Source organism: Oxyura jamaicensis, chromosome 4 (genome assembly GCF_011077185.1).
Source record: "Oxyura jamaicensis isolate SHBP4307 breed ruddy duck chromosome 4, BPBGC_Ojam_1.0, whole genome shotgun sequence".
NCBI lineage: Eukaryota > Metazoa > Chordata > Aves > Anseriformes > Anatidae > Oxyura > Oxyura jamaicensis.
In genome coordinates, this window is record NC_048896.1 from 46629272 (window position 1) to 46656458 (window position 27187).

Consider the following 27187-nt stretch of genomic DNA (forward strand, 5'->3'; position numbering starts at 1 on the left):
TGGGTGGGCATATAAAGTAGTTTTTTTATGTATTGAGACTTTTTTTTTAAAAAATAGAGCCCTTAGTAAAGTATGTCTGCTTGATTAATATGCATGAGTCAATTTCTGTAATTCTTATGCCTCAAATGTTTGTGCCAGTGCAGTGAGTGATGTGGTATGTAGCATCGAACTGCACAGGAATGTAGTTCCTTCACATAAAGGGGTTTGTACTGGAATTGCTTAGATGAGTGAAGATTTTTCATAGGTAGGCAGCAGGTTCTTAGAATTTTGCTGTTGTCCAAGTGGGACGTGAGTTCATTCAGCAGGGGCTTCCTTGGTGAAGAAGTCTAGTAAGTCTCCTAGATGCTAAATCGTTGTTTCAGGAGGTGGAAGAAGTGACTCTGGAGCACCAGCAGTTCTCAGTATTTTGCATGTTCCCAGGGGCTTGTGGAAATGAATGGGAGGAGCGGGTCCGAATGAGTTCTGTGGTGCTGCTGAAGCAGGTGTGTTACCCCCACTTGAGTTTGAGAAACAGAGATCCTGACCTGGTCCGCCTTTAAATCCATTTAAGTTTACTCATCCAGTTTATCGGCTATAAGTTTTTTGTTGACATCCTCATAATACTCACCTGCAAGGAAAACATTCATTAGAACAGCAGGATGGATGTGCCTTTCCTATTTTAGTGTAATCTGCTTGGTATGTCCTGCGCTCAGCTGGCAAGATGCCAGGCGAAGCACACCACATCAGTAAAACTCTGAAGCCTCTCAAACTTGCGTCATGGGAGAAACAGTTTGTTACCTCTGACACCAACATTTTGAGGGATTTAATTGCAGATGTTTAGGGACGAGTCATATGTTGTAGTGTGGTTACAGGTGACTAGTTTCAGACCTCTGAGAAAGGCGAAGCAAGCTGTTTTGTACTGTTGTCCCCATGTGTACTACTGTTTTCCTCTAAATGCCAGAGAATGAGTTTTGTTTCCAGATAACTTTTGAGTAAGTTGTAATGAGAGTTCACAGGTAGCTTGGACAGCACCACGCCTAGTCTTCAGATGGTAACTTCCTGCTCATGAGACGGGGTGAATGACAATGGTCAGTGTTACATAATCTTATAAATAGATTAAGATTGTCTCAAAATTATTCATAAACCAAAGAGAATAAAAGCTGGGAGATTTCCATCTTCTAAGGAGGCTGTCGTTAGCAACCTGACCGTGCTGGCTTTTAAGATCCTTACGCCTTTTGTGTCCGTGCCCTGGAAGGTGGTACTCTGAAATCTGAGTCCTTTGGTTTGATCCCATCTCAAAGCAAGATGCTATGTAGAGGTAGAAATACAGCTTTTTCCCTGGCATACCTGATCAAATTTAAGGGGATAGTCAAGGTATTGGCTGCCTTTCTGCATATGCAATTTTAAAATTCTATTACCTATTTTCTTTTCTGTTTCCTCTCCACATAGAAGTTGCCTAAAGCAGTAGCTTCGCTTCCACATAGTTACCTTGAATTGCACATGATTATTAGGGCTGGGTAATTTTGTTTGCTGAGGAAATAGCCTTGCAGTGACTTACAGATTTTAAAATAATTGTAAAAGAAACTTAAGGCCTGCTGCTTAAGTTGGCATTTTGTATTTTGCTCATGATAACCCAGTACAACATTCTCTTCTAGTGATGTATTAACAGTGTCCTCATCTAAAAGCAATGTTAATTTATTTCCTCATTTTATTTTTAGCATCCTTTTGGGATGGAATTCAAGATAAACATAAAATAATGCTTGAAATCTCGTTCTTTCTGTCCATCCTTTACAAATCCATAGCCGTAAGGCTCCCTGCACCATAATTCCTTTACACCTGCTGAGAAAGTAACTATTTTGCGTAGCAGTTCTCCATTTTGTAGAGGCAGTGATGAAGCAGAGGAGGTGCTTCATGTTGAGCTGTATGTAAGCTGTCAAGCAGATGTGCTGTACTGTCAGAAGGGATATACGATGATCCAAACACCAGTCCTGTTTTACACCATTATTTATTCAACATGTCTGCATGAGTGTTGCTTCATCAATGCAGAGCTCCCCAGAGTAGGTGACCCTTCAGTTGTTCTGCTGCTTTGACAAACTGCTGGTGGTGGTGGTATCTGCAGTGGCGTACAAAAGACCGCAAGCTCCAGCATGGGCTGGTGTGAACACAAGTCCTATTTTACTTCACAGGTGGCAACCTTTAGCAGAAGAATGATACAGGGTGGACAGGTGGGGGCAGTAAGATCTTAAAGTACCGCAGCCAAATCTGTGAGAACCTGTTTATTTAAAACCTTTGTATGAACTCACTGAACTTGAATTTGAAAGAGAAAGCATCTACAGCCTGTCATGATGATAGAGATTGCATAGCAATTGGAAACAAAAGACTTTTGGATTAACACGGCAGAATTTGAGCAGCTTCAATGGAACTACTCTGAATTTATTCTAATATAGCCAAAGGCATGGTTTTACACTCAGCTTTTTGTCTCAGTTGATAAAGAATATCTGCTTGCAGTCTAGTAAAGTAAGAATCATAGTAACCTAATAAATTTGTGGCATTTCAGAAAGATGGAATATGGTACACAATAAAAGAAAGCTGCACAAAAGATCTTGCTGTGTGTCTTAGAAGTTTAACACAGCCTTTCAGACTGTATTATCTTTAAACAGTAAAAATGGCATTTGTTTAAAAATACCCTCAAACAAATAAACAAAAAAAAAAACCAAACCCTATAACTGAGACATGAAAATGAGACATGATTTAACTTAATTATAAGCCTTGAACAAGGAAACAGCATGTTCTCAGAATACTTAATTATGGCATTGTTTTTAGTGTTTTTTTTTTTTTTTTTTTTTTTTGTGTGCGTGTGTGTGTTGCCTCAGTCAGTCTTCAGCAGAAAAATAAAAGGCAAAGAAAACACGGAAGTACAGTAAACATCTTGAAATGCAGTTTCCTTCTTACTGGGAAGCTATCACATGACTTGCTGAAAAAGCTTTAAAAAAAAGGGGGGGGGGGGACCAACTTGCAGTTGTTCTTCAGTAGCATTAAAACTTAATCCTCTATAAATCTGCTTCTTGAGAAATAACATCCCAGAAGATCTCTCAGGCAGCACCACAGTCTTTAAATGCTTTTAGTGTTGTATGAGTGAGTTTAAAGAAAATACACTGAATTTTCTGACAGTCCCAAAAGCTGATTTGCATTACTCATTGACAGATGAGGGCAGAAACAGAACAGGACTTTGTACTGTTAATGTATAATGGATGTATAGTCTGAACTTTTAAAGGTGAGAAGACGGTTATTTATTTTGACTGAATTCTACAACGTGTGAAGCCAGCTAAGGTAATTCAATCTTCTACGACAGTAGTCTTTTTTGCCTGTCTTACTAAAAGATGGCTGGGAGTTCAGCTCAAATGGGACCTGGATTTCAATTAGCCGATACATTGAACGTGGATGGTCTTAAAAATGCACACAGAGTAACTGTTCTCATAGTTAGATTTCTGCACAGACTCTGTTGTCAGTATGGGTTCTAGCCATTCCTTCTCGAAGAGGGTTTTCAGAGTGACAAAATGAGAGTCAGCTGCTGTTTCTTGGATCAGTATTTATTAGAACTGTGCTCTGAAAAAAAAAAAAAAATCACCCATGGTTATCTTGTATATTTTATACAGGAGATGTAAGGAAGGGCTGGCATTTTTATCTTGAAATGAAGGGTTGTCAGCCCAAGAGGATGTTCTAAATCTTCTAAGGACATATCTAGGGTGGATTCTTAAGGTGTGCTAAATCAGTTGTGTGAAAGCCAGCAGCTAAAACAAATGAACAAACCAACAAAACCCTGGTTATTCCTATTCTCGTCTGTAGTTTGCTCTTACGCTCCGTGTTGTGTACCATGAGCAGCAGCATGTTTTCATGTGTCACTCATTATTCAGTCTTAGGTGACTTGGAAGGAATATGAAGTGTATATATGTTGTTGAGGTAATTAACTTAAGCATCACAAGGTGCTTTACATATCCCTTCCTCTAATTTTACAGTCCATAATTACAGACAATAAGGAAACATAAGGCTGGAAATGGAATAGCAGTATAGAGATAAAACCCCAGTTAGTTGAGGTTCCTTTGAATGATAGCTGTTGGTTGCATTTCTGTGCAGAATCACACGTATGAACCTACGTGCATTTAGTAGTTTTGCTTGCTTTGGATGCACAGTGACCTGACTATTCTGTTTTAAAGAGGGGAAAAAATCATACATTAAAAGGAAGTTGTGATGCTAATGGTAATGTTACGACTTGAGAGCATTTTGCATAGTTTTCCGTTTTTAAACACATATCACCTTCTCACTTGAGTGTATTGTGAAACAGCAAGTAACCTACCTGCCTGAGATTCTAACATTGCTCATAAACAGAGTAAAAACTGTATAAATGAAAATGCATGGGCTATGTTGGGCTTATTCACATCAGTCGATTTCTGGAAGTTTCATTTAATCAGCTGTGCTTTAAGAAACAACAATAACAACAAACACCCCGAATGCCACAAGTAGTAATCTAAGGGCATGGAGTGGTGGCTGAAAAGAAGCATTTTAAATTTCATGTTGAGCTGCCTGAGGGGAATAAAATCATTTGCATCCAAAGAAAAGCAAAACTGCTTTCTAGCCTGCTCACAGCTAAACAGGCCTAGGGGGAAATCAATAATGAAGGTTCACAGATACTGTTTTGTGGTGTCACAACGCTATTTCTAGCAGATAGTACTGGGGTTGGCGATTCTTGCGATTGCAGGGGCTCACTTTTCTACATCCGTAGACACCAGATGCAGGGAACTGCAGAGCTGCCCTCCGCTTGCAGTACAGCTCGACCAGGTGCAAATTTTTGATGGTGCGATGCATCTCCAAGTCATGGAGGCGAATCGCAGTGTGGGGCAGGCCAGCCTGAGAAGCGGTGGCACTGTGTGCTTTTTGGTCCCTCCGCTCACGCTTTGTGTTTTTGAGCTGTGACTGAAGGGCCTGAGGTAGCGAGGGGCCGAAGGAAGCCTGCAGTGTGGTTTGGGGAGGGTGTCCGCGTTGTTTCCGTGGAGCTTGCCCTTTTGCTCCTTTGTGGATGACTGTGCTCGGCTTTTATAAACAAAACCCACAGCAACCGCCCTAGCGCTTCTCTGTGAGACACCAGAGCGCTCTTCCACGAGCCTTCGGCTTTTCTTCTCCCCTGCCATTTCACAGTTAAAAGAGGCGGCAGCTGGGGGCCGCGTAAAACCGCGTGCCCCGTCTCTCGCTGTCAGGGCGTAGCGGAAAAGCCCTTAGCGCTGCCTCCTCCTCCTCAGCGCCATCTTCCCCCCTCGGCCCCGTTAACGGCCGGCGGGAGGAGCCCGAGGCGCCGCCCCGGGCCTGGCGCCGACGTGGCCGGGCGGCCCCGCTCCGTCCGCCCGCCCGCCGGCTATGGGCCGCGCCGCCATCTTCTTGCTGCCGGTGCCGGTGCTGCTGGCGGCGGCGTGGGGCGGCCCCGAGGTGCGCAGCCTGCGGGGCAGCTGGCGGCTGGGCAACGGCAACGGCTCGGTGCGGCTCCCGGCGGAGGTGCCGGGCTGCGTGCACACCGCCCTGCACCGCCGGGGCCTCATCCAGGTACGGTGGGCAGCCGCCAGGGGCTCCGTGCCCGCAGCGGTGGGGAAAGGTCCGGAATCGGGCCGGGGTGCCCAGGTGGCAAGCCTTACGTGCCCGAGATCCCCTGGTCTTGACACCTGGTAGACATCGCAGGGCACGAGTCGTGTTCACCTGCAGCGTGGCCTCAAAAGGATGAGTTCCTGAGGCTCCCCTGTTGCAGTTGGACTTGTTGATGCAAGAAGTCCAGGGATTTCAGGCATTGCAGTCCATTACAAATCGCTTTCCGTACTTGCAGCGCACATCAGAAGGATTGAGATCGCACATTCCCATGCTGCTTCCGGGAATTATATTCCGAACCACGAGAAAGTTACGGTGAATAGACTTGTTCCCGACGTAAATAACACGTTTCAGAAGCTTTGCCTTTTCTGCTTACCACTGCCTATTTCAGTCTTTCGCTTTATGAAAACGAAGTGACCGCTTTCCCTGGCAAGCGATCAAAACGGCAGTTGTAGGTTGGTGGCAGAGTTTCTTCAGATACCAGCATCCTGATACCGTGACTCAGCAAGGAGCCTGGCACTGAGTCTGGGTCGTCACTGAGATGAGGATTTATGTAGACTGTAAGTGAAACAAAAGGCATAGAACGTGGTGAATTTAACAGGATCATTTATAAAACTGATAAATAAGCTGCCATACTAAAAAATCCAAAATAGCATCCTGTTGTCCAAGTGTATCAGACATAGCTATACAACATATTTATTAAGGGCCCCGTGTTGCATTTCCTGCACAGTATTTATTTAATCAATACTTCATGGATGCGTGAATTTTATGTTTTCTATTCTGGAATTGTGATCCTTCAGATTACCATCCTGCTCTGCTCAGACTAAAGTTAGGTGTAAAGAGAAAGGTGTTAACATGGCTTTTCAAAGCAAGTTTTAAAAAAATGCGGCGGACAGGTAGAGAATATGTGGAGGATCAGCAACGAGGGCTGTGCCCCTTCGTGCCATGCAAAGTGCTTAAGATAAGCTGAATGTCTCAGATGTTTGGCTGTGCTTTGAGGCATTGCTCTAATAAGTGTGAATAATCATCCGGGAGAAACTGTGACCAATGCACTGACTCATGCACACAAGTTAATGACGTTACGAAAGACTCACATTTAACTACTCGCACATTAAGTGCTCTTATGAAGTGAGAAAATGTGATTGCTAATTTAGCTGCGCTGCTGTAAACCGACTCGTAATTTCAGCCATTTCAAGCAGCAGTGTGGTATTTGGAAATGAGGCTGTGATCATGAACTCTGGTGTGCCTGGGCAGGATCCCGAGTCTGCACACAGGTAGGAGAGCTTAGTCAGCCTGCAGCACACCTCTTGCGAATAGGAAGATGGGCACGAGGCTAATTAAATAGACGATGGTTATTTGTGGGCGATTACAACATGTTTACGTGCGTGCAAGTATGGGCTTGCTCCGGGCACGTGCTGGTAGCACCAGCTGGGAAACCACAGTGATGTGGAAGCTGGCGCTCAGTTGGTGGCATTAGGATTAGCGTGCTCTGCCTGGGAGCCAAGGGGACTGACGTGCCTTGTCAGCAGCAAACCTGGGTTGTTCGGAGGGAGCTGGTGACACAATTCTTTGTTGCCTTCCTGCTGCAAAAAAGTACAGCTCAGTTGTTCGTCCCAAGTTGTTTTCATTGTGGTGAAAATGCTTATGGCCAAACATTTTGAATGCAGCTGCCTAAAATCATATTTTTGTAGTTATACAAAAGCGTGAACACAGCCTGAATTTTAGAGACAGGTTGCCCCATTTCATCAGTGCTTGTTACTTCTAAAAATCAGACCGTGCTAGGGTTGTGTCAAGTGTAGAGTTAGGAGTTTTATTGCAGTTGTCCAAGTACAAAAGTTTTGGTCCTATTTTTTTTCCATTTGCTCCTTTTGCTCCCTGCTATGCAGTATAGAGCTTTTTTTAATCCCACTGAAAACGTTACTAGGACAGCAATCCAAAATCTTTCTGTTTGTAATCAAAGTGAAGATTGGTCTCAAAAGCTGTACCAGAAAACAGGAGAACAAAACTGGTGGGAATTAAATTCTTCTGCATAGCAAGACCTGTATGTTCAGGGGGGCAGTGAAGTCTATTTGCTGTTCTCCTGTGTGGTTTGCACATGGCAAATAGCACTACATCCTTTGCTTCCTTAGCCTTGGGATTTCTTAATGGGTGAGCACCCAAAACACAAGGGTAAAATAAATGAGTCTTGGGAAGGCCTACACCCAGCAGAAGAGCCTGGGGGGTGCCCCACAGCTGAGGGGGAGGAAGGCATCAAAAAGAAGCTGCTGGTTTCTAAGCCTGCGAAACGTGGTTTAGATTGCAAGAGTAGGCTGCAAGCAGCTTACTTGCCAATAGGGGGTTTGTTTCAAATTTAGGTTGAGGCGCGAAGTGTTTCTGCCCAGGGATGCTGTAGCTGGTTGCATGTCTGTAGCTTCATGTGGATTGGCTGTGCAGCTATACATATGAATTGAAAGAAAGCTCTGGCACTGAGAATTTGTTACTCATCTCTCCAGATCCTCTTAGGATTCCTTCTAGAGATGTCGGTACTCTTTGGCTCATAAAATTTGCATTGGATGAACCCATCTTTTTGAAAGCACCAAATGTACATGTCGTCAAAAACGCTCTTGGAGAAGATGCTTCCAAGTTTCCTGCTGAAGTACTATTTTCTTTCTGCATTCAAACAACGTATTTCAAATGCTAGACTAACTGATAAAAGCTCTAAGAGTAGGAGATAGCTTCAGAGCGTTTGTTCAGCTGTGTTGTTTTAATAAGATTTCATTAAGAATCAGTAGCTCTTATTACTGTTTACATGTAAAATTAAAAAAGGAGAAATGCACTTAAACAAGGGTAGTAGTCACGTGAGTGAAGCCAGTGCAAAGCTTCTCAACATAAGTGCAGACATTTCGCCAATCTGCAGCAAATCTATTGCTATCCCCAGATCACAGAAAAAAAAATAAAAGATTTGAAGATTTAGTTTTTAACTGTGCTGCCAGCCTAGTATTTTCTTTCAGGCACAGTTCTGATAGGCGAGATGTATCAGCAGGTAACTTGTGCATTAAATCTTTGTACCAGAAATAATAGTCCTCCTGCGTGTACTGTCCAAGTGCTGCTTGATGCCGTTACAGCTGGCAGGTGACTCCTATAAAGTTTCACTCCTGATGAATATGGCTATTGTCGCTGGATTTTCTCATCTGCCAGCCATTTGCATTCATACAGAAAGGGTGTTTTGTCTTATTAGCTGTCACTTTGATTTGTAAAGGACTATTATAGGGGGTGTGCAACTGTGATGCTAATACAGGGGCTGGATAACTGCAGCTTGTGCCCCATTATACAACGAGGGCGTGCACTTGACCCAGAAGGTTACAGTGGTCTCGGTCGTGCTTGTGTATTAAAAGATACTAGAAGAGACAGAAGCTTACATATCTCAAGTGATGTTTCTGCAGTTCGGTAAAGCAGTGCATATTTTCTGAAGCTTCTTCTGCATTTATGTGAAATATTATGTTGTGTGTTTTCTAGCACTTTTTCATGGCCCACATTTTTCAGATTGGGTTTCTAATCACATTGTTCTAACAGGTTCTAACAGTTTAAGTGGCAGTCATTAATGAAATAATATAAATACATTTTTTTGTCAAAGTGTTCATTCTCTGATGAGCAGTGTGAGCATATGTGGAAACATCCAAAAACCTTGGTGAAACTCAGGATGAGCAGGAGTTCTTTCAAATGCCTGTGAAGTTACAGTAGGTAAAAGTTGTAGCAGCCTTTTAAGTACAACAAAGTGTTCAAAGAATATTAAGAAATGGCTATCAGCATCTTATCAATTATCCTCATACTGGTCTTATAGCTTGACTGTGCCATAATATTTGGCTGTGTTCAGCTGGATCACATCTTGACCATAAGGTGACATTCAGTAACCGCTTTGGCAGAGTAAGTATTGAAAACAAATGGCCTTGGGACAAACTTCCAAAACGCATGGTCCATGAGTGTGGTTTATCCCTTGCTGCCGCTAGGCTCAGCTTCGCTTCAAGCTGGGCTCGATGAAGAACGGGTACTGTAGCTTGAGGTACTAAGGCGTTGGGGGGTATAGGTAAGCATCCTAACTGTTCTGCTTCCAGTCTGAAGTTGGCAACGGCAAAAATATTAAATATCTTCTGAAAGTTGTATTTTGCTATTCTGTGACTTCAGCAGGATTCTCTTAATGGTGTACATTATAAGCTGTCAGCAGAAGTGATTTATGAGAGGAGCTTGCAAGGCAGTTTCAATCTGGATCATAATAACGGTAGGATAATGCAGAAGAATCTGATTTTTATTCCTGTTCTTTCATTTCATATTATGACAAGCTGATCTGCCTGGTGTGTCCTTCAGGTCTTTGTGCCATGCCCCCTGAAGCCGGTCCTGCGTGGGGCCGGTGCGTGCCTGGCACCACGCACACAGGCTTTGCGCCTCCCTTGAGGTGTGTCTGTGTCTCCTCCATTTCCTGCCAAAGGCAGAGGTTCGTGGCTCGTATGACCGCGGCTTTTCCATATCCCCATAAGGTCATTGCAAGGAGGAGCTTACATCAAAACCCTGGGCTGTTTCATACTGCCGCGCTTTTAATGTCCTGCTCCCTGAAGGGGAAATTGCTTCCTTTCACTGCTCTTCAGCAGGGCTTCATCTCGGTGGGCTATTTGCTGCTTGCTTACAGCGCTGAGGATGGGAGTAGAAAACAATCAAGCAGGGAGCTTGAGCAGATGAGCATTTTTCCCAAATTTGCAAGGAGCAGGAAAACGCAAGGCTGTCACGTTTGGTGGGCTCTAAAAATAGCTGTAGCTGGCTCCACCCCGTCACGGCTTGCTTCCAGGAACATGTTGAGCTAATGAATGTGAAGTGTGTTTAATACATGTGCAGTCTATTGCTTACCATCTTTCCAGTTCTGCCAGTGCCTTACAGGAGTCTTAAATTTGTCTTTTTCTTCATCCGGTTTTCTGAAATGAACCTTGAATTTTAATAGGAGCTGATGTAATGCGGGAGGAAATTCTATCTCAAATAAATCCAGCCAGTTTGACTTGTATAGATACATCTGCCAGCACTCAAAACTAGTTTCTTTTACTAATGAAGATGCCGATAATCTCATGAGTTTATTGGAGAAGTCATTTTCCTTTGTTGTGGTCCAATTTCCCCGAACATTGAGAGGATTTGTACATTTCTGTAAGAGCCCATCTGATGATGTAATTTCTGCCTCTGATGAAACTCTCCTACGTGTCTGTCTGCTGCTAGATGAACAGTTTTGTGTTCTCCAGATGTCAGGTCTTTCTCCTTTGACATCTTTAACATCCAGGCTTCTTGACACTGGTAAGAGATTGTGGCAAGAGGTTTGATTGATAGAACTCAACATGAGGCAAGGCTACAGCTTGCCCTCGCCATGGGCTCAAGGACTGGCATTTATATTGCTGCAGGACTCAGAAGAGATTATACGGCTGAGAAAAGACACTTAAATGCTGTAATTCCATATTTAATATATATTTTTTGTAATTCTGCTCTGCTGTATGAATAGGCTTGTGGCTATATTGCAGAGCCTGCCCCTCTCACTTGTAAAACAAGTGTGAGATACAAAGCAATGTTTTTCAGAAGAATTCAAATCCAGAAGTGTTGTCAGTATTTATACTGACTCCTGAAATGGGAAGAAAAATTGAGTTCCAGCAAAAAAAAGAAAGAAGTGGACAGATTTTCTTCAGCACGGATGTGGACGTTTGGAGCCGATGGTGAGGTGTGCTGGTGCTGCAGAGGACCCTTCCCAAAGTGACCCTTAATGCAGCCCTGCTCTCTCTTCGTAGCTGGGTTTGAGTCCTGTAGTCCAGAGGAGGTTGGTCTTTGTTTGGGGAAGGCGGTTCGGCCGTGCAGCTGCTGCCAAGGATGGGACCGAGCTGTCGGTGGCTGACCCAGATCCCCACACACGTAGCACATCACCTCTCCTCGCCCTGGTGTGAGGTGCGGGGCGGCAGCCGATACCTTCAGCCGAGGTGAGGAGCGCTGTGACCCACCACAAAGTAATAATAACACAGCATGAAGCAAGGGAGGCCGAGCACGTAGCTCGTACCAGCTGTGCCTTTATCTTCCTGAGTAGTGTGACTAAAGGGGAAAGAACCCACTCGGTATAAATGCAGCATTATTCTCAAAAGGTAGTCACTTGATTTTATGCAACAAACCAAACTGCAATGTTTCTCTTTTTGCTCTCTCCCTCCTTCCAAACAAACCAATTTCACTTAGTCTTACCACATCAACACAGGTTGACACGAAACAACTGGAGTATTTGCTATTATTTTAAACTGTAAGATTTGTTCACAGCTGTCCCCAGAGGCCTAAAATGCTGGTTCTTTGCCTCTTTAAAATCCTTTTAATCTTACTTTCTCCATCGTTATAACGGTCATCACGTTTCTGTTCCTCTCATTAAGTCACAAGCTGTCTTGATTTTTTTTTTTTGATTTCCAGCCCAGTTATTTCTTATATAAAGACAAATCCTGCACCTTCTATTTTCAATATGAATGATTATAGCAAACAGGATATGACCTATATAGTTAAAGCCAAATATTGCCAAAGCTTTGCTTTCACATGTTTCAAAGGTAAAAAGGAATATCAGAACTAGGTGGGTTTTGAGTTTGCAGGCTGTCCGAATTAAGAAGAGCTCTTCTAATGAATATTCATGTACTAAGACGATTACTGAATAAGTCATGCCATTTTATTTTTTGGTCTGTTATTAGGATCCATATTATAGATTTAATGATGTGATGTACAGGTGGATCTCTCTGGATAACTGGACTTACAGCAGGACGTTCAAAACTCCTTTTGACATCAGGTATGCAATAAGGATATGTCTAAAATAGTTTTACAGTATCTTTCATGCAGAGTTGCTGGTTAATCCATCAGCTCAAAATCTACCTGCTACTGTTGTATCTAATAAATTATGCAATAACGTACAGCTGCAAAGCTGCTGCTAAAGGATGCTGCAGGAGTTGCTTTTTCACATTTTTTTCTCCATTGTTAAAAATTACTTACGAATTGCTGACCGAGGAAGAAAAATACTTAGGCTAATTGGAAGCTAGCCCATCTGATACTTTGTGGCTGTGCGAACATGCTGTGTTGCAGACTTGAGACAATTCAGCTGTCATCTTAATTTGACTATTTAAAGATATAAAGTAGCCACACTGAGCCAGACATTTTTGGATATAGTTGAGACAACTGCCGCTAACAGTAGCGGGAATGTACATTTTTAAATTCTGTGTTTTCTGTCTGCTGTTAACTGTAGGTATTCTAACAGTTTTGTATATGTATGTTGTCTTTCGTAGAAAGTGGCAGAAAATTAATTTGGTTTTTGAAGGAGTAGATACAGTAGCACACATCTTGATCAACAATGTCACTCTCGGAACAACACAGAACATGTTCAACAGATACGTAAGTAATGTGTTCAGTTCTGAAAGTGCTTCTGCTTTTCATTCAAAGCCCTTTTGTGCCGAACACTTCAATTTTTCAAGTACGCATGAAACGAGGTGCTTGGACCCAGAAAGTGTTGACCTGAGGGCTGCACAGGGAATCGGCTAAGTGTTGGAAAGAGAAGTCATACTTCCCTTTTCAGTAGCAACAGGGTCAGAACTAGAAGTAAGTGTGTCTTGTTCTGAACAATGAACCCATGGAAGAGGATCAGGTCAGCTAATAATTTAAGCCTTGCTTCTTGGGACCTGTCACAGCTCCAAGAAAATGTAAGCTTAAATAAATTATATTAGCTGTAAATCTGCTTACTAATTAGTATTAGAAAGGTTTACATTTGAATACTGAAATTAAAATGCACATGGTGCAAAGCCCTTACAAGTGTTTCCATACCTTTTGTTATATTGTTTTTGATTTTTGATATTGAGCTTTTGATAACATAGGCTGAGTCCAAAGACTATGTCAGGATGAGAGTACTCATCATAGAATGACCTGGAGAGTGGCAAAAACATTAAAACGAATTCTGTAGTTTTAAAGTGTCAAATTATTCTGGGTACTTGCCTTTTTCTTAAAGGAATCCAAAACAGGAAAAGTTAAAAGAAGAATATCAGTGGAGTCATTGAGTTAAAAAGTAAATCCTGTGTCTTCGTATCTCAGCGTTTACCATTCTGGCAGGTTTTATTGCAGAGGTACTGGACTGAGACTTGAGAACTAGATTCTGCCTCCTGGGTCTGTGTGATCTGGGACAAATCACTCAGTTTCTCTGTGACTTAGTTTTGCCATCTGTGAAATAAGAAACTTCATAGGGCTCTTATGAAATTGTAATTATTTAATATTTGGAGAGTATTTAAAGGATTACTGGTAGCAGGCTCTGTAGAATTGGGAAGTGCTATTAGTTTGCTCTTATTTCTGCAACTTCATTCTGTCTCAGATTATAACAGTTCATGAAATGGCCTTCAGGGTAAAACCAGAGTGAACTGTATTAGATTGAGTCGAGAATTGCTGTGACCCAGACTTCTGCTTTGTTCACAATGTTCCACAATAACTATGTCTGCAGGAAAGTCTCTATGAAGGCTCTGTAAGGGGATGCCTTTTCCTTTGCAATTTTCTGCTGAATGCTATAGAGTCGAAGTGAGTGATGCTAGCTGGGCTGCTCACAAGTTGGAGAAAGTTGCCAAGATTTGGCTTGTCACAAATAAATGCTCTGAAGAAGAAACAGTTTTTAGGTGTTGGGACCCTGTTGTCTTGATAGAACAGGACAATTTTGAAACTTAGAAGTTTATCCTTCTGTCCAGCCACACTGGGGGTTTTGTGAGCCAATGAGGAAGCCCCCAAATGCTTTGTATGGTGCAGACATGAATGTGTATCTGTACATTTTAGGCATGGGAGTGGAAGTAGCATGAAATACAGCCTTGCTGCATTCATGCAGAAGGCAGCTCAGTGCTTTGTGGTAGAGAAGCTGGCAGCACAGCATGAGTTGGAAGGACTCCTGTATAGACCAGCTTTCTGAGTTGGAACAAAGTGCCTTTCTAAACATGTAGATGAGCTCTGAGCGAGGAAGGAAGGTAAAGATTTCCCTTGCCATCCTCCTCCTTCAAGCAGTTCTGTGTGCAGGCATATCGCTGCAGCCGGCAGTGGGGACTCACTATGGGCAAAGTGGTTTGCCTAGAAAGATCTCCTTCTATCTAGAATCTTACTGGGTATTTTGTTTTCCAGCTTAAGAAATAACCTTAATTTTCTTTTCCTTCAAAACCAGACCCCGTTGAGGCTTCAGTTCAAATGCCTTTGAATAATATATGTATGGTATTAAAGCCCCAATGTGACAGTGATTATAAGTCTCATAAATAAATGTCAGTGCTGTAATGATTTTGTTTTGTTTTCTTGACCTAGAGCTTTGATATTACCGGCGTGATCAAGGAGGTCAATTTTGTTGAAGTCCGTTTCTTATCAGCCATTTCATACGCTGCAGAGCAGAGCAGATATCACACAGCATACAGCATCCCCCCGGCGTGCCCTCCACCTGTGCAGAAAGGAGAGTGCCATGCCAATTTCATCAGAAAGGTAGGGGCAGAATTGTCTGACTCCGGCTTCAGGCTCAAAAATAGGAATGCACCACGGACTGTCGTTACAGATGTACTCTGAAACCTGCAATGTCATTTTATTAGCAGGGCATATTTTTCATTGTGTTTCCCTTCTCCTGTATCCTCAAGAAACCTGTAGTCCAGCATGTTGATAATACAAGAGATGTGAAGGCCAGGCTGAGCATATTTAGCTGATAAGAACGTTTGAAAGGCTGGCTATTTCAGGGAGTGCAAGGAGATGGGCTGCTAAGAGAACAGGCTAGCATTGGGAAATGTGTGATCATTACATTTTGATCCACTGGGTGGGTTTAGCAATGTGTACTGACAATGGAGTTCACTATTACAAATGCCAGTTTATATTGCCAGAGCTGTAAAAATCTCAGCCAGGCAGCTTTGTTAGTGTTTGCTGTTGCTCGTGTACTGTGCTATTTATACTGGGAAGCTCTGGCAGGTCCTGCAAAGTGTTACCTAACAGAGGACCTGTTCTCATCTTATTATGGTGTTGGGAAGTGTGACTTCAGAATGTACGTATTCAGTGAAGCCAACAATGTAATACACAAAGAATTAAACTCAGATTTAAGAGCATCGTTGCTGCTATAACTTCCTCTGTGTAAACTGTCATTTGTGTAGCATCTCATGTATTTCTGACACCTTTGCAGCAGCTAGAAAGTGGCTAGGTGAACTTCTTAGGAATTGCTATTTTTGTTTTTTAATTTTTCATGTTTGTCTCCACTTAACTGCCTTTCTTGTTAATGAATTTGGATCTTTTTAAGAAAGTCCTTTAGAGGCTTCTCAAAAAAACAAAGTGAATCTTGTTCATCTATACCTGGGTGCAATTTGCTCTAACACACATTAATGGAAAGGAAGGTAGATTTCATGTTGCCCTGGGAGCATCCATCAGTATAAGATGTTGCCTTTATCACTACTTGATGCTGCTTTCATTTTTATTACATTGTAGAAAGTTAATTAATTCTTCTGAGTCCATGTGCTGTCTCCATTGTGTTTCTTAGAAATCAGAGCAGGGAGAAACTTAAAGAGAAGGCACTTGAACAGCTGTAGTTTTATTTATAGAGCAAAAATGGCCAGGAATGATTTTAGGCTTTACTGAACTATACCTTTAAATTTGTAAGAACCTTAGTTCATTTTCTCAAAGGAGTTGCTTGACTGTGCTTGGAAACTTGCTTCAGACTTTACCAGAAAAATTTTTAGGTCCAAGTACGTGGCAAAAACAGCAGCAATGTCACATTTAAAAGTAAACAAACACACTAGAACATTGCTAAAGTAAGCTGGCTGCTTATCATCATACAATAATGGAGAGCTGTACACACGTTTGAGGCTCAGTGTTACGTGCAGTAAATGTATCTAAATCTTAATAGGAATTTGTGGCAAAACACAAACCTTGCACTGGTAATGCACATCAGTGAGTGATATGAGTGTATTGTTCTTATGATATTGCTTCTGATAGTCTCTGCAATATTATTAGTGAAATCTGACAATCTGTCAGTGATTCATTTGTTTATCTTTTATAAAGGGAAAATGACTTTCTATCTGATCTGTTTTCTAAGAATGTATTGTCCCTGTTTTTGCACTTGAAATAGGTGCAGTGCTTGCTTCCTGGAAGGCTCTTTTGCAACTTGATAGGCAGGCTGGCTGACTCCAGCAATGCAAGGGATAGGCCAGACTTGTGCAATGTGGTTTGCCAAAATTAGTATGCCTCGGCTGTAAGTTATTAGTCTCTAAATTTAGAACTGTAGGTCACTGTACAAGACTTTAAGGAGATCTATTGTATTTGCTTTGGGGGCTGGGGCTGTGTGTGAAGCTTGGAGGGCAGCTGAATAGATGTCTTCAAGGGATTTGTTAACTAGAGGTCTGTCCAGGTTTGAAAACAGCTAAATGGAAAGCAGTACTTCTCTGCCTGAGCAGCATTTTATAATTCTGACAGCTTTTGTGATGTTAGAACCAGAACAAAGATATTCCTCGACTGTATTTTTGTTCCCTTTGTTTTTGTATGAGAGAGTCATAAAAAGGGAGAAACAGCGAACAAGACTGAACTACACAATTGCACCAGACATGTGCATCTCTTTCCTTGTTCTAATCTATGGTGTTAAAACAACAAAAAAACAGGGTATAATATTTTAGATATGCTCACGACATTTAATTTGATGTCATTCTTTTACAGTACTTCTCTTTAACATTTGTAACTATCAGCTTTCTGCTTACTTTGTCTTTTAGGTATAAAATTAAATACTGGCCTTACAAACTAGGATAATTCAGAGCTGAATTGAAAGTAACCTTCTGGCTTTTTTTTTAAATCTTTTTTTAATGTTGGAGCAGGTGCTGTTTTGCTCTCACTAATATAAAATTTTAATATACTTGGATATTTAATACAAATTTGTATCATTATATAAAGTAGTGGCAGCAGAGTTCTGTTCAAGAGAAAAGATATCGTAGGCTATTCTGGGTTGATGGAAATTGGAAATATTCTTCCAGTGCATGGCAGTATTTCATGTCTAGATAGCAAATCATTTTTATTTCTGGCACAGCATCAATTTCTGTGTGAAAAGTAGGCAATTGTAACATAATCGCTTTGTATTCCAGGAGCAGCGTTCATTTGGTTGGGACTGGGGCCCTTCTTTTCCCACTCAAGGAATCTGGAAAGATGTTAGGATTGAGGCCTATAACTATTATCACCTGATTTACTTTTCTTTAACTCCTTTCTTTGGTAAGTCACGTTACTATCTTTTATTGTTGTTTTACCTTTGGAATACAAACCATTTTATTGTTAAGCTAAATTAACTGTCCATTTAGGAAAGGTCCTGTTGTTTTATGGTGGCTTTGTGTGTACTGCTTACCACAGCACACCGGTTTTGGTCTTGAAACAGTACTTCAGTACAAACAATAGCGATTTAAATGTCAGAACTCAGAATCTTTTTTTGCTTGAAGATCCCAGAATGAAAATATGAAATACATATAGTATATATATGAAAATGTGAAATACAACTGAGGCTAGCTCCTGTTCTCTCGTTTCACAAAAAGTTTTTTTTGTTGGCACATGTTTTTACCTAGACTACCAGTAAATAATTCTCAGTTTTATCTCACCTCCATTTAAAACAAAGGTAAAGCTGCTCTGGGAATTTAGTTCTGTGTTGTGAATGCAGCTGCAGAGTGAGCAGAGCTTCAAGAGCACCAAATTTTTGGGACACAGCACGAAATGTGAGACAGAAGAGCAGCTATGCTATGCAAGGATAATTTGTTAAGGCTGCAATTTGAGAGGACAGCCTTCTGCATTCCTGCTACCTAGCTTACCTAACCGGTTTCTTCCCTTGACATGGTCTTTGATTTTCCTCTCCTTTGTCTAGAAGATCATTGCAGCTGAGCAAAAGTAGTTAATTTTCCTGTTGAAACTTTCTGTAAAAGGTAATATGTGCCTTTGTAGACCACCCGCATGCTTTCTTTCTCTCTGCCTGTGGAGCCCAGTCTTCAGTGGAGTAAAGGCTAGCACGTGAGTCCTCTGCACTGGGTTGAATTTCAGCCCTTGGGAATAGAGTTGCTGTGTATGAATAAAATAGGAAGACGTCACTCCCTGGATGCTTTTAAAGCTTCCTGAAATAGCTGCAGGTCTTAGCTAGAATTAACGTGACTGGAATTTCCATGGAAAGCCCCAGCACAGACTCTGCTCTCTAAAATTTAGTTACAGTAAAAATCTTTTCTGGTCCCTCCCACATTCCCACAACTCCACCTTCTGGTAGGTAAAGTCTTAGTCTCTGGATAAGCAGAGAGAGCAAACCTCTTCCATTCAGCAGAGAGTGCTTGTGCTTTGGAACCAGAGCCAGAGCTTTTTAGTATTCAAACATAGTAACATTTGAAAAATAAAAAGTAAATGAACAACTTGAATTTAAACTACATATGCACTTACATTGCTCATCAGATTTGGTGTCATAGCTTTTTGACCACTGAGTCTGAAAGATGAACTGTTCTTGATTTCTGTGCCTAGGCCCACAGGTCATGCGGTTAAGGAGTGGGCTGAAATTTATTCCCGTAGAGGGCAGGGAAAATGCTCAGTAATGACTGACCCTTCATGTAGGTTGTTTTTTTCAACCCCATTAACATTTCTGAGAATTGGTCTTACCTGGATAATGCTGTGAGTAATATAAACTTGCAAACCCCTTTGGTGCTCTTAATTCTATAAGAGGAGTGACATCAGGCCAGGATGGAATGTAATTCTTGGTTTTGGAGGGAGCTCTCTTTTTGTCTTGGAAGGAGAGCTAGGATATACACGTGAAAAGAGAAAGTGAGTGGTGAGCAGCTTATGTATACAAAATGTGTCTTAGTTCTAGTTTTCCTTGTTTTCTGTTTAAATTGCTTTTGCTTGGATAGATGTTCATCTGCAACATGTGAATTACAGGATTACCCAGGCTGTGCTTCTAGATAGATAACTTAATTGCTGAAGTTAGTGGGAAATTCAGACATCAGTCTTGAGTACCCTTGACCCTGTCTTGCCTTATTCAGTAAGTTGTACTGTAAAGGAGAGGACTCGCAGGTAGCTGTGGGGATGTCTCAGGCAAGTCATTAACTTGTTTCCTCCATTGCATTTTGGTGGCAAAAGGGGCATAACGGTACAACCCATAAAGTCTAGACACAATGGGCCCAATTCATCCCCAGCATAACTCTACTCATATTGTGTAGTGACTCTGGGATGAATTGGGCTCGTTTTCTGTTAATACTGTTTTTGTTTCATAGACAAAAGTGATTGTACTGCCCTGTGATTACGATCTTTCCCAAAGAGTACCATGTTCATATGAGTGCTGACGAAAGGCGAATATAATGTCTGTGGGAGTTGGTGGGAAAAACACCCTTTTGAATAATAAAGAGTGACTAGCGCCATGTTCTGACTTTTGTACAGGACTCTGAAAAAGGCCTGGATGGCTTTGGAATAAAAATAAAAGTGTGGTATAAAAGAAAATTCACATTGCATAGTTCCTCTCAAGTCAGCAAATGTAAACACAGATATCTAATGCATTAAGCAAGATTAACCCTACAGGTCTGGCTCAAACACAGCCCAAAACCTGTTAAATTCAATCTGAGGTATTTAAATTGTTTCTTTGATGGACGATCATGTCTACTAATAGGTATATAAACACAATTGCTGTATTCCCATTTCTTCTCCCGTTTCACTTAGTAAAGAGCACTCAGCAGTGGAATCTTGAAATCGAGTCCATCTTTGATGTAGTCAGCTCCAAGCCAATTGCAGGTCTTGTGACTGTGAACATTCCCAAACTGCAAACACAGCAAACATACAATGTGAAGCTTCAACCTGGAGAAGGCAGCATTGTGCTGCTTGTAAACATCAACAAGGTAAGGAGGTTCGCGTGGAGCACTAACCAAATGCAAACTGTTTTGCCTGGTTTCCAATGGGTCCTTCTGCCTCCATATCAGCTTCAGGCCCACCTCCCCTTCCTTTCTTTGTTCCTGACTTTAACAACAGTTCTGTACCCCTTAGAGGATAGGAGAGGATTTTTCCTCTATAAAAAATGATTTCTGGAGCTACATAGTTCAGTGTTAAAAGATGATGAAGCCTTTCCCTTATGATCACATCATCACTGGCCACTGTAACAAAGGCTGCTAAGGCAGATAACTTTTGGATACCATGTGTCACTTCACTTTTCTGAGAGTAGGTATCCTATCTGCCATGCTGTTGTTTCCCAGGTTGATTGGGACTAGAATATAATGCAGTGTTCATGGCTCTCACAGGAAAGAGAAGAAATCTTCCTTGAACTTCTCAGTAGATGCCCTTTCAGGTAAATAAACACAAAAGAACCATGCAAAGAACTTGACTGGCAGTAAATTTTGCTGGAAATTTTGTTGTGTAGTACTTCTTATATCGGCATTTAGTCTGTTAGGTAGACAAAGCCCAGAAGGAATTTCAGAGGTAAAAGATGCTCTAATGAGGAAATAATTCAACTGAAAAACAATGAATTTAGTATACTTCCCCAGTGATGGAAAAGGGAAGAATTAGTCTGTTCACCTTCAGAGAGTGCTGGGAAATTATTTGGTGGCAGGCTTAATTTACCAACACTTATATCGCTTCTAGAGTTTTTGTTTGTGCTTTCTTAGAAACTGTGCTGAGTTTTATAGGTATAATTAAGAAAAGATGCCTAGGCTTGAGAGATGGTGAAGAAAAACAGTTACCTGTTCGTGCTAACAAATACGTGGGTGCCTTGAATTAGCCAGTGAGCCCAGTGCAGTGATAAGAAGCATGAACTTCACCTTCCTGCTCAGAAAGTGAGGCCCTGGTGGAGCTGACAGTGCAGAGCTGAGCCTGAGAGCAGCTGAGCCTGCTCCATTGGAGCCAAGCAGCGTAAGGGAAATGTGGTCAGCTTCACTGCCCCAGGACACAGTTAGGTTTATGGGTGAGGGCTGTGTTGTGAGTCTGGGGCTGTCCTGGCAGGTAATAACATCTGAGGCTTTCCGGTGACCTCTGTATGTTATGCTGGCCTTTAGTAATTTTCTCTTTTGCTGTGTGACTCTGCATTTGTTTCCCTAGTTTGAACGTGTTATGTGTGTATTCTCAAGTTCTCTTGTCAGTTGTTTGAGTGGAGAAAGAGTGTGTTAAAGATGAGCAGGATATTTCTGTCTTAGAATGCATGTTCAGTGACTTGCATACTGATGACTTTGTTTTATTTTGACATGAAATCATAAAGACATGCAAACATGATTTTTGTTACAGTTGTTATCAGATGTGCAAGTTACATGAGTAATTACAAATACCCAATTTTATTTTAAACGATCATTAGCCTTTCCAGGGATTACGTTAAGCAGGCACTACAATATGAAACTGTAAAAGTGATTTTGGTTTATTTAACCACCCTGTCCCCAACTTCAGAAGAAATCTGTAAGTGGGGTACAAGTGCAAGTCTGTGAGGAAGCATATCCTTCAGAGCGGAGGCAACAGCGTTTTATTATTCTTTGTACACAAAGGGATTTGCTGCGTGAATTCACAGCAGCTGATTTTACAAGAAGCCCTGCCATGTGTTCCTACGTATTGGTGCACCTAACGGAGCCCTTGCTCTGTGCAGCAGCCCCGTGTGGTGCATGTTAAATAGCGAGACCTCACCAGAAATGTGCTGAGAGTTCATTGCAGATTGTGTTGCAAAGCCAGCAGATGCTCGAGCGGTGCCTGTCAGCTGAGAGGCATAGCGGGTCTTCCTGCAGCTGCCTCGCAGAGTGCCGTGCTGCTGATGTGCCAGCGTTTTGCTTATCAGCTAATGGTGAGCATGGGGCTGACATCACTCGTGGCCAATGCTCAGCAGCTGCAAACGTGCCCTCGCTGCTGGGGCACACGCTGATTTTGTGCTTCCTTCTGCCTCCCTGCCACACAGAGATCGGTACTTCAGCACACGCAGTTATGATAACTCCAGATCAAGGAAGCTGAAATGTTAGGAGATACGTTAATGATTAGGTCCGAGTGTGGCTACAGCAAAATATTGTTGTATTGTTGGGCTGCTCTCTGGCCTCATTTTATTTGTAAAGATTGAGGCACTCCTTTCATAACTCTGTTCAGTGCTGATCCCTCCATTGTTTGGTTGCATGCATTATTGCTTTCTTTCCGCTATTTTTGTGTTGTGCATTCAACTGGGAAATGTTGGCAGTAGGACTGAGCAGCAGAAGTAGGCTACTGGAATGAAAATAGAAAGAAGTGTAGGAAATTCTTTACATAAATATTACCCTCAGTGGCTAGAAAAATGAGAAAATTAAATCGTTCTGTCATCTTAGAAATAGTTTTTTATGTTTGTGAAAATCATGGAGTACCATTGAAGTGACCAGGAAGCACAGAGAAAAATCAGAAAGCACTGAAAAGGGAACGAAACTTCTAATTTAACTTAAAAGCTTGACATAAATAAAACAGCCTGGTCACATATTACCATGGTCACAACTGAAAGGTGTCACTTCTGTGTATCAGATGTTACGTACAATAGGTAAAAGGGCCAGTTAGAGGATAGGTAAAATACAGAGGCTAGTGAGCAGTGTCTATTCCTGAGACTTAGATGTTTGAGTTTTGGAGGAACATTCTGTCAGTGTATCTCCGCTGAAGGGTAGTGGCTAGATGCGTGTGCGTCCGTGTTTGTTCTCATGGCCCGTTGTGGACTCAAGGTGAAGTGGTAGCCTGGATTTCAGTGGTAGAGATCACAGGTTGAATTCTTTTCACCTGAGTGCTGCAGCTGGAGGGATCCCAGTTACCATGGCTCAGCTGAGGCACATAAACTCATTAGGCTTGTAGTAATTCACTCAAAGGCAGCTGTGCCCCCAGGTGCATGTTATGCCTCCAACTCATACGCAACTTTTTGATTTTTCTTCTTCTATATTCAAGAGTTCTACGGTGGAAGCTTGGTGGCCGAGAGGACATGGAAAACAAACTGGATATAACGTGACAACAACTTTCGTCATGGAGGCAGGATACCAGATTGAGAAATTTTCAAAGGTGAGCCCTTCAGCTTGGTTCTAGCCGGCATTGCACGGTTAGAACATCTGCTCTGCATATCATGTATCTAGAGCTTTAAATTATTTTACTGGATTTTAGTATACCTATGGAAGCAGTAATGAGAAACAAGAGCTTTTTAATGTCACAGTATATGTTTACCTCTTTTCTGGTAGCATTAGCCCATACTTGCCTTCGCTTGCATTCGAACTGGAAAATGCCTCACAGTTAGTTGGAGACCTCAGAAAACAAAAGATGTTTACTTATGTTCTCTGCCTCTGAAGAAGGCTCTTTTAAACGTGATATATCACCGTGATATTGTTGTGTTGTACATAGGAAAGCCCTTTTAGATTTCTATAGATGATGTGAAGAGGAAGGTTTGTTACCAAGATTTTTCTTGTCATTTTTTTTTTTTTTAATTTGCAGAATAGGTATATTCTTAAAAAGCTAACGTACGTTCACTTACTAGAATGTGATAGATGTGCTTCAGGTTGTAGAAGAAACAATGTTTTAAATATGACCACAAAAGTAATATTCAGGGATATTTGCATAAAGGTTCCTGGAATGCGCTGGCTGCATAATTATTTGATTGTTGTTACTAAGAAGCCTAGAAGAAGTATTTTTCAGCCATCTATTGAGGAAAAAAAAAATCACATATATTAAACTGGGTCCCTTATGCCATCAACATGTGGAAACAATGAAATAAATGTATGCATTTATTACGTGGTTCTGATGTGCATTGTTTCACTAAAAGCTAGTCTGGTCGCCAGGCACCTAAAGCTTCTATTCACTGTAACATTTGTTCATGTGAAAAATCTTACAAAACGCAGCAGCTTCTGGAGTCATAGTCTTTATAGGGCTACTTTGATTGTGAAGTCCTAATAGTAGTTCTTTGCTATTATTGGTGAGATTATTTAGTGTGTTTTTTCAATTATTTCAAAATTAACACAGTGCGTTCTGCTTAGGAAAAGAAGTTGTAGGAAATATAGCTATAAAGCCCATAGAAAGGAAAATGACATTGTTACTTTGTGAAACCTGTACAGTGATAGGGAAATGAATTGATTCTACTGGGGTAATTGCATCAGGGTATTTCATAGAGCCCTGTGGCATATGACCACAAGGACTTCATGGTCTGCTAAAGATACTCAAAAACCTCTTCTTTTTTTCTCCTTAAAGGGAAAGAGGGAAAAAAAAGGCAAATGCACCACACAGCGTGCATTATAAATTAAGAAGCCTATGAAGTGTTTATAGGTTCCTACTGCAAAGTCTGGTCATCCTTTGTGTGTTCTGTGAAGCTCTGTCTTGGATTCTGACACTCCCCTGATGCAAGCTATATGAGTGGAAAATGACTCCCTAAGCATTTTTTTTCATTTTCTAGCTCAGTTTGCTCTCATGTCAGCAGGACTAGCAATGCTTATATAGCTTAATAAGAACTTGTACTAGTTTAGGAGATAATAAGCAGGGATAGAGATTCCTTAAAGTTCTTGTGAGATTGCTGTTGGTGACCTAGTGCTGTGTTCTAGTGAGATATGTTTTTTCCCCTCTCTGTTTAAAAAGGCAAATCATAGGGGTGCAATGTTTCTCAAGGGGGATGTCTCTGGATAAGTTCTGAGTATCTGCATACAGACAGGCAAACGCTAAAGGGCAAGAGCTGTATGTTCAAGAACATGCAGTGTGAATTCTTACATCAGATTCAGCTATCCTTAGCAGGAACTGCTGTCTGGTTTTTGATGTTGGAGTTACCTCTAAACATTAACAAATCCTTTGGGAAAACTTCTGGGAAGCCTCCCAGTTTGTACTCGTGGAGATCTCTAAGGCTTTAGCCAGCTCTGCCAGGAATTTGACTGAGGAAGTACCTGCCATTGAGAGTAGCAGAAAACCAAAATAGAATACAGCCAACACTCAGGACAAGGTTGGTTTTTGTTTTGGTTTTCCATTAGAATACTTTGGTTTGGAGTTTGTTTCTCAGAATAATGTGAGACAAAGTCACAGCCAGAAATTACCTTAACGTGAAATGGGTTTTCTTGAGAGAGTTCCAGTTCTGTTTGCTGTTGGTAAGTTCCTTGATGTAGGCACAGCAAGAAGAAAAGCAACTTAATACTTCTTCTGTTGCTTCTTGAGGCATTTATTTGCTTTTGGATTCAGTTTCTCCATCTTTCTGTATGCTTATTTCTACAACACTATGATCAGAGTTTTTTATTTCATGATTCTATTTCAGAACTTGGATCTTAACCTTCAGCCACCATTCCTTCCTTCCCTTTACGCCCTTATCTCCCCTCAGGCCTTTTAACATGACTTCCAGAAGTCTTTTAATTTGACTTGCTAGTTTTCCTACTGCTTTCATGCTGCTTGCTAATTTATTAGATCACTGAGGCATTCTATGATCTTATTACAGCTCTGGGCATCTTCATCCCTGTTACTTTTCCTGTTGCTAAATCTGAGAGTGCCAAATGTGATCTACAGGCCCGTTATTCGGGTACAAAGCTTTCGTATGTGACTTAAAAAGATGGGTATTCGTCTCTTAATAGTGCAGAGAACCAGCTGATTGCATGGTCTTTGGCTAGAAAGCCTCTCTTGCATGCTCCAAGACTAGAAGAAACATTCAGTCCTTGGGGATCAAAATATGTCACCCAGATTGCAAAGTTGCTGTGGTCTCGGTAGCCAGCCAGAAAGGCGCGTACTCAAGCGTGCCAGATCCTACTCATCTCTCTCTGCCCTTCTTTTACTCCACCTGGCAGAAGGAGGCTGCAGCAGGAAGAGGTGCTGTGTTACCAGGTGGGTCCCTGGGGAGCAATGGAGTGGGAGCACGAAGGCAGAAAACCCTAGAGTTCTGGCCATGTGAGATGGGTTGAGGAGCTTTTCCCTGTGCTCGTTCTGTCTGGGTGGTCCTGGCTGAGTCTTTGAGCCTCTCAAATTGCCTCTGGTTTGGCCAGTTGCTTGAGTTCCACTTGAGCATGAGTAAAACAGTATCATGTTATTTCTGGTAGTTACATAAATGCTCCATTACAAATGTACTCTGAGGCAATCCCAGCCTGTTTGATGACATCCATTAACAGGACATCCCAAATATGTTGGGAGCCCCAGCTATAAATCCCATTCCATTTTGTGCCACAAAAAAAAATGCACTGGAGACTAAGGAGTTTTTTTACAAGTAATTTAATTTGCTAGAAGAAGGTCAGAGATTTTTAGCTAATGCAGTACTCATAATGTAGTTTTTCTTTTGTAGTGTTTAGTAGTTAGGGGAAATGTGAAAGTTGCATGATTATTATTTTTTTTACTTCAACTTCTCATGTTAAAATAAATACGTGAAATTCTATGAATAGGTGCAAGATTCCTGTCCCAGAGCTCAGTTCAGCGAGCTGGTCTGTATTCAGCTGACCCGGTATGCAACAGGAACACGGTAAAAATAAGGCAGGACACACTCTGTGCTTTTTCTACGTGCACAGAAATACTGGTCAGGTAGTCAGAAGTGTCCTCTCAGTGGTCTGATTTTGTAGCTTTTCTGTAGGGCAGTGCTGAAGAACACTGCAGGACTTGGGCAAGTACCCTACCCCCCTTCTTTTTTTTTTTTTTTTTTTTTTTTTTT

At 41.6% G+C, this 27187-nt stretch overlaps 1 protein-coding gene across 2 annotated transcripts in view; it reads left to right on the plus strand.

Moving 5' to 3' along the window:
* Positions 1 to 5336: 5336 nt before the first annotated feature.
* Positions 5337 to 27187, plus strand: part of MANBA (mannosidase beta) — a 45418-nt gene continuing 23567 nt past the window's right edge. The window contains exons 1-7 of one of the 2 annotated variants that reach the window (XM_035326342.1): positions 5337 to 5571; positions 12321 to 12415; positions 12906 to 13011; positions 14935 to 15105; positions 17724 to 17847; positions 20305 to 20480; positions 23494 to 23604. In XM_035326342.1, coding sequence (XP_035182233.1) covers positions 5389 to 5571; positions 12321 to 12415; positions 12906 to 13011; positions 14935 to 15105; positions 17724 to 17847; positions 20305 to 20480; positions 23494 to 23604 — 966 coding nt within the window. In that variant the 5' untranslated portion in view covers positions 5337 to 5388. Of the gene's footprint in view, positions 5572 to 9993; positions 10076 to 12320; positions 12416 to 12905; positions 13012 to 14934; positions 15106 to 17723; positions 17848 to 20304; positions 20481 to 23493; positions 23605 to 27187 lie in introns of those variants that run through there. The other variant, XM_035326343.1, reaches the window with a different exon arrangement.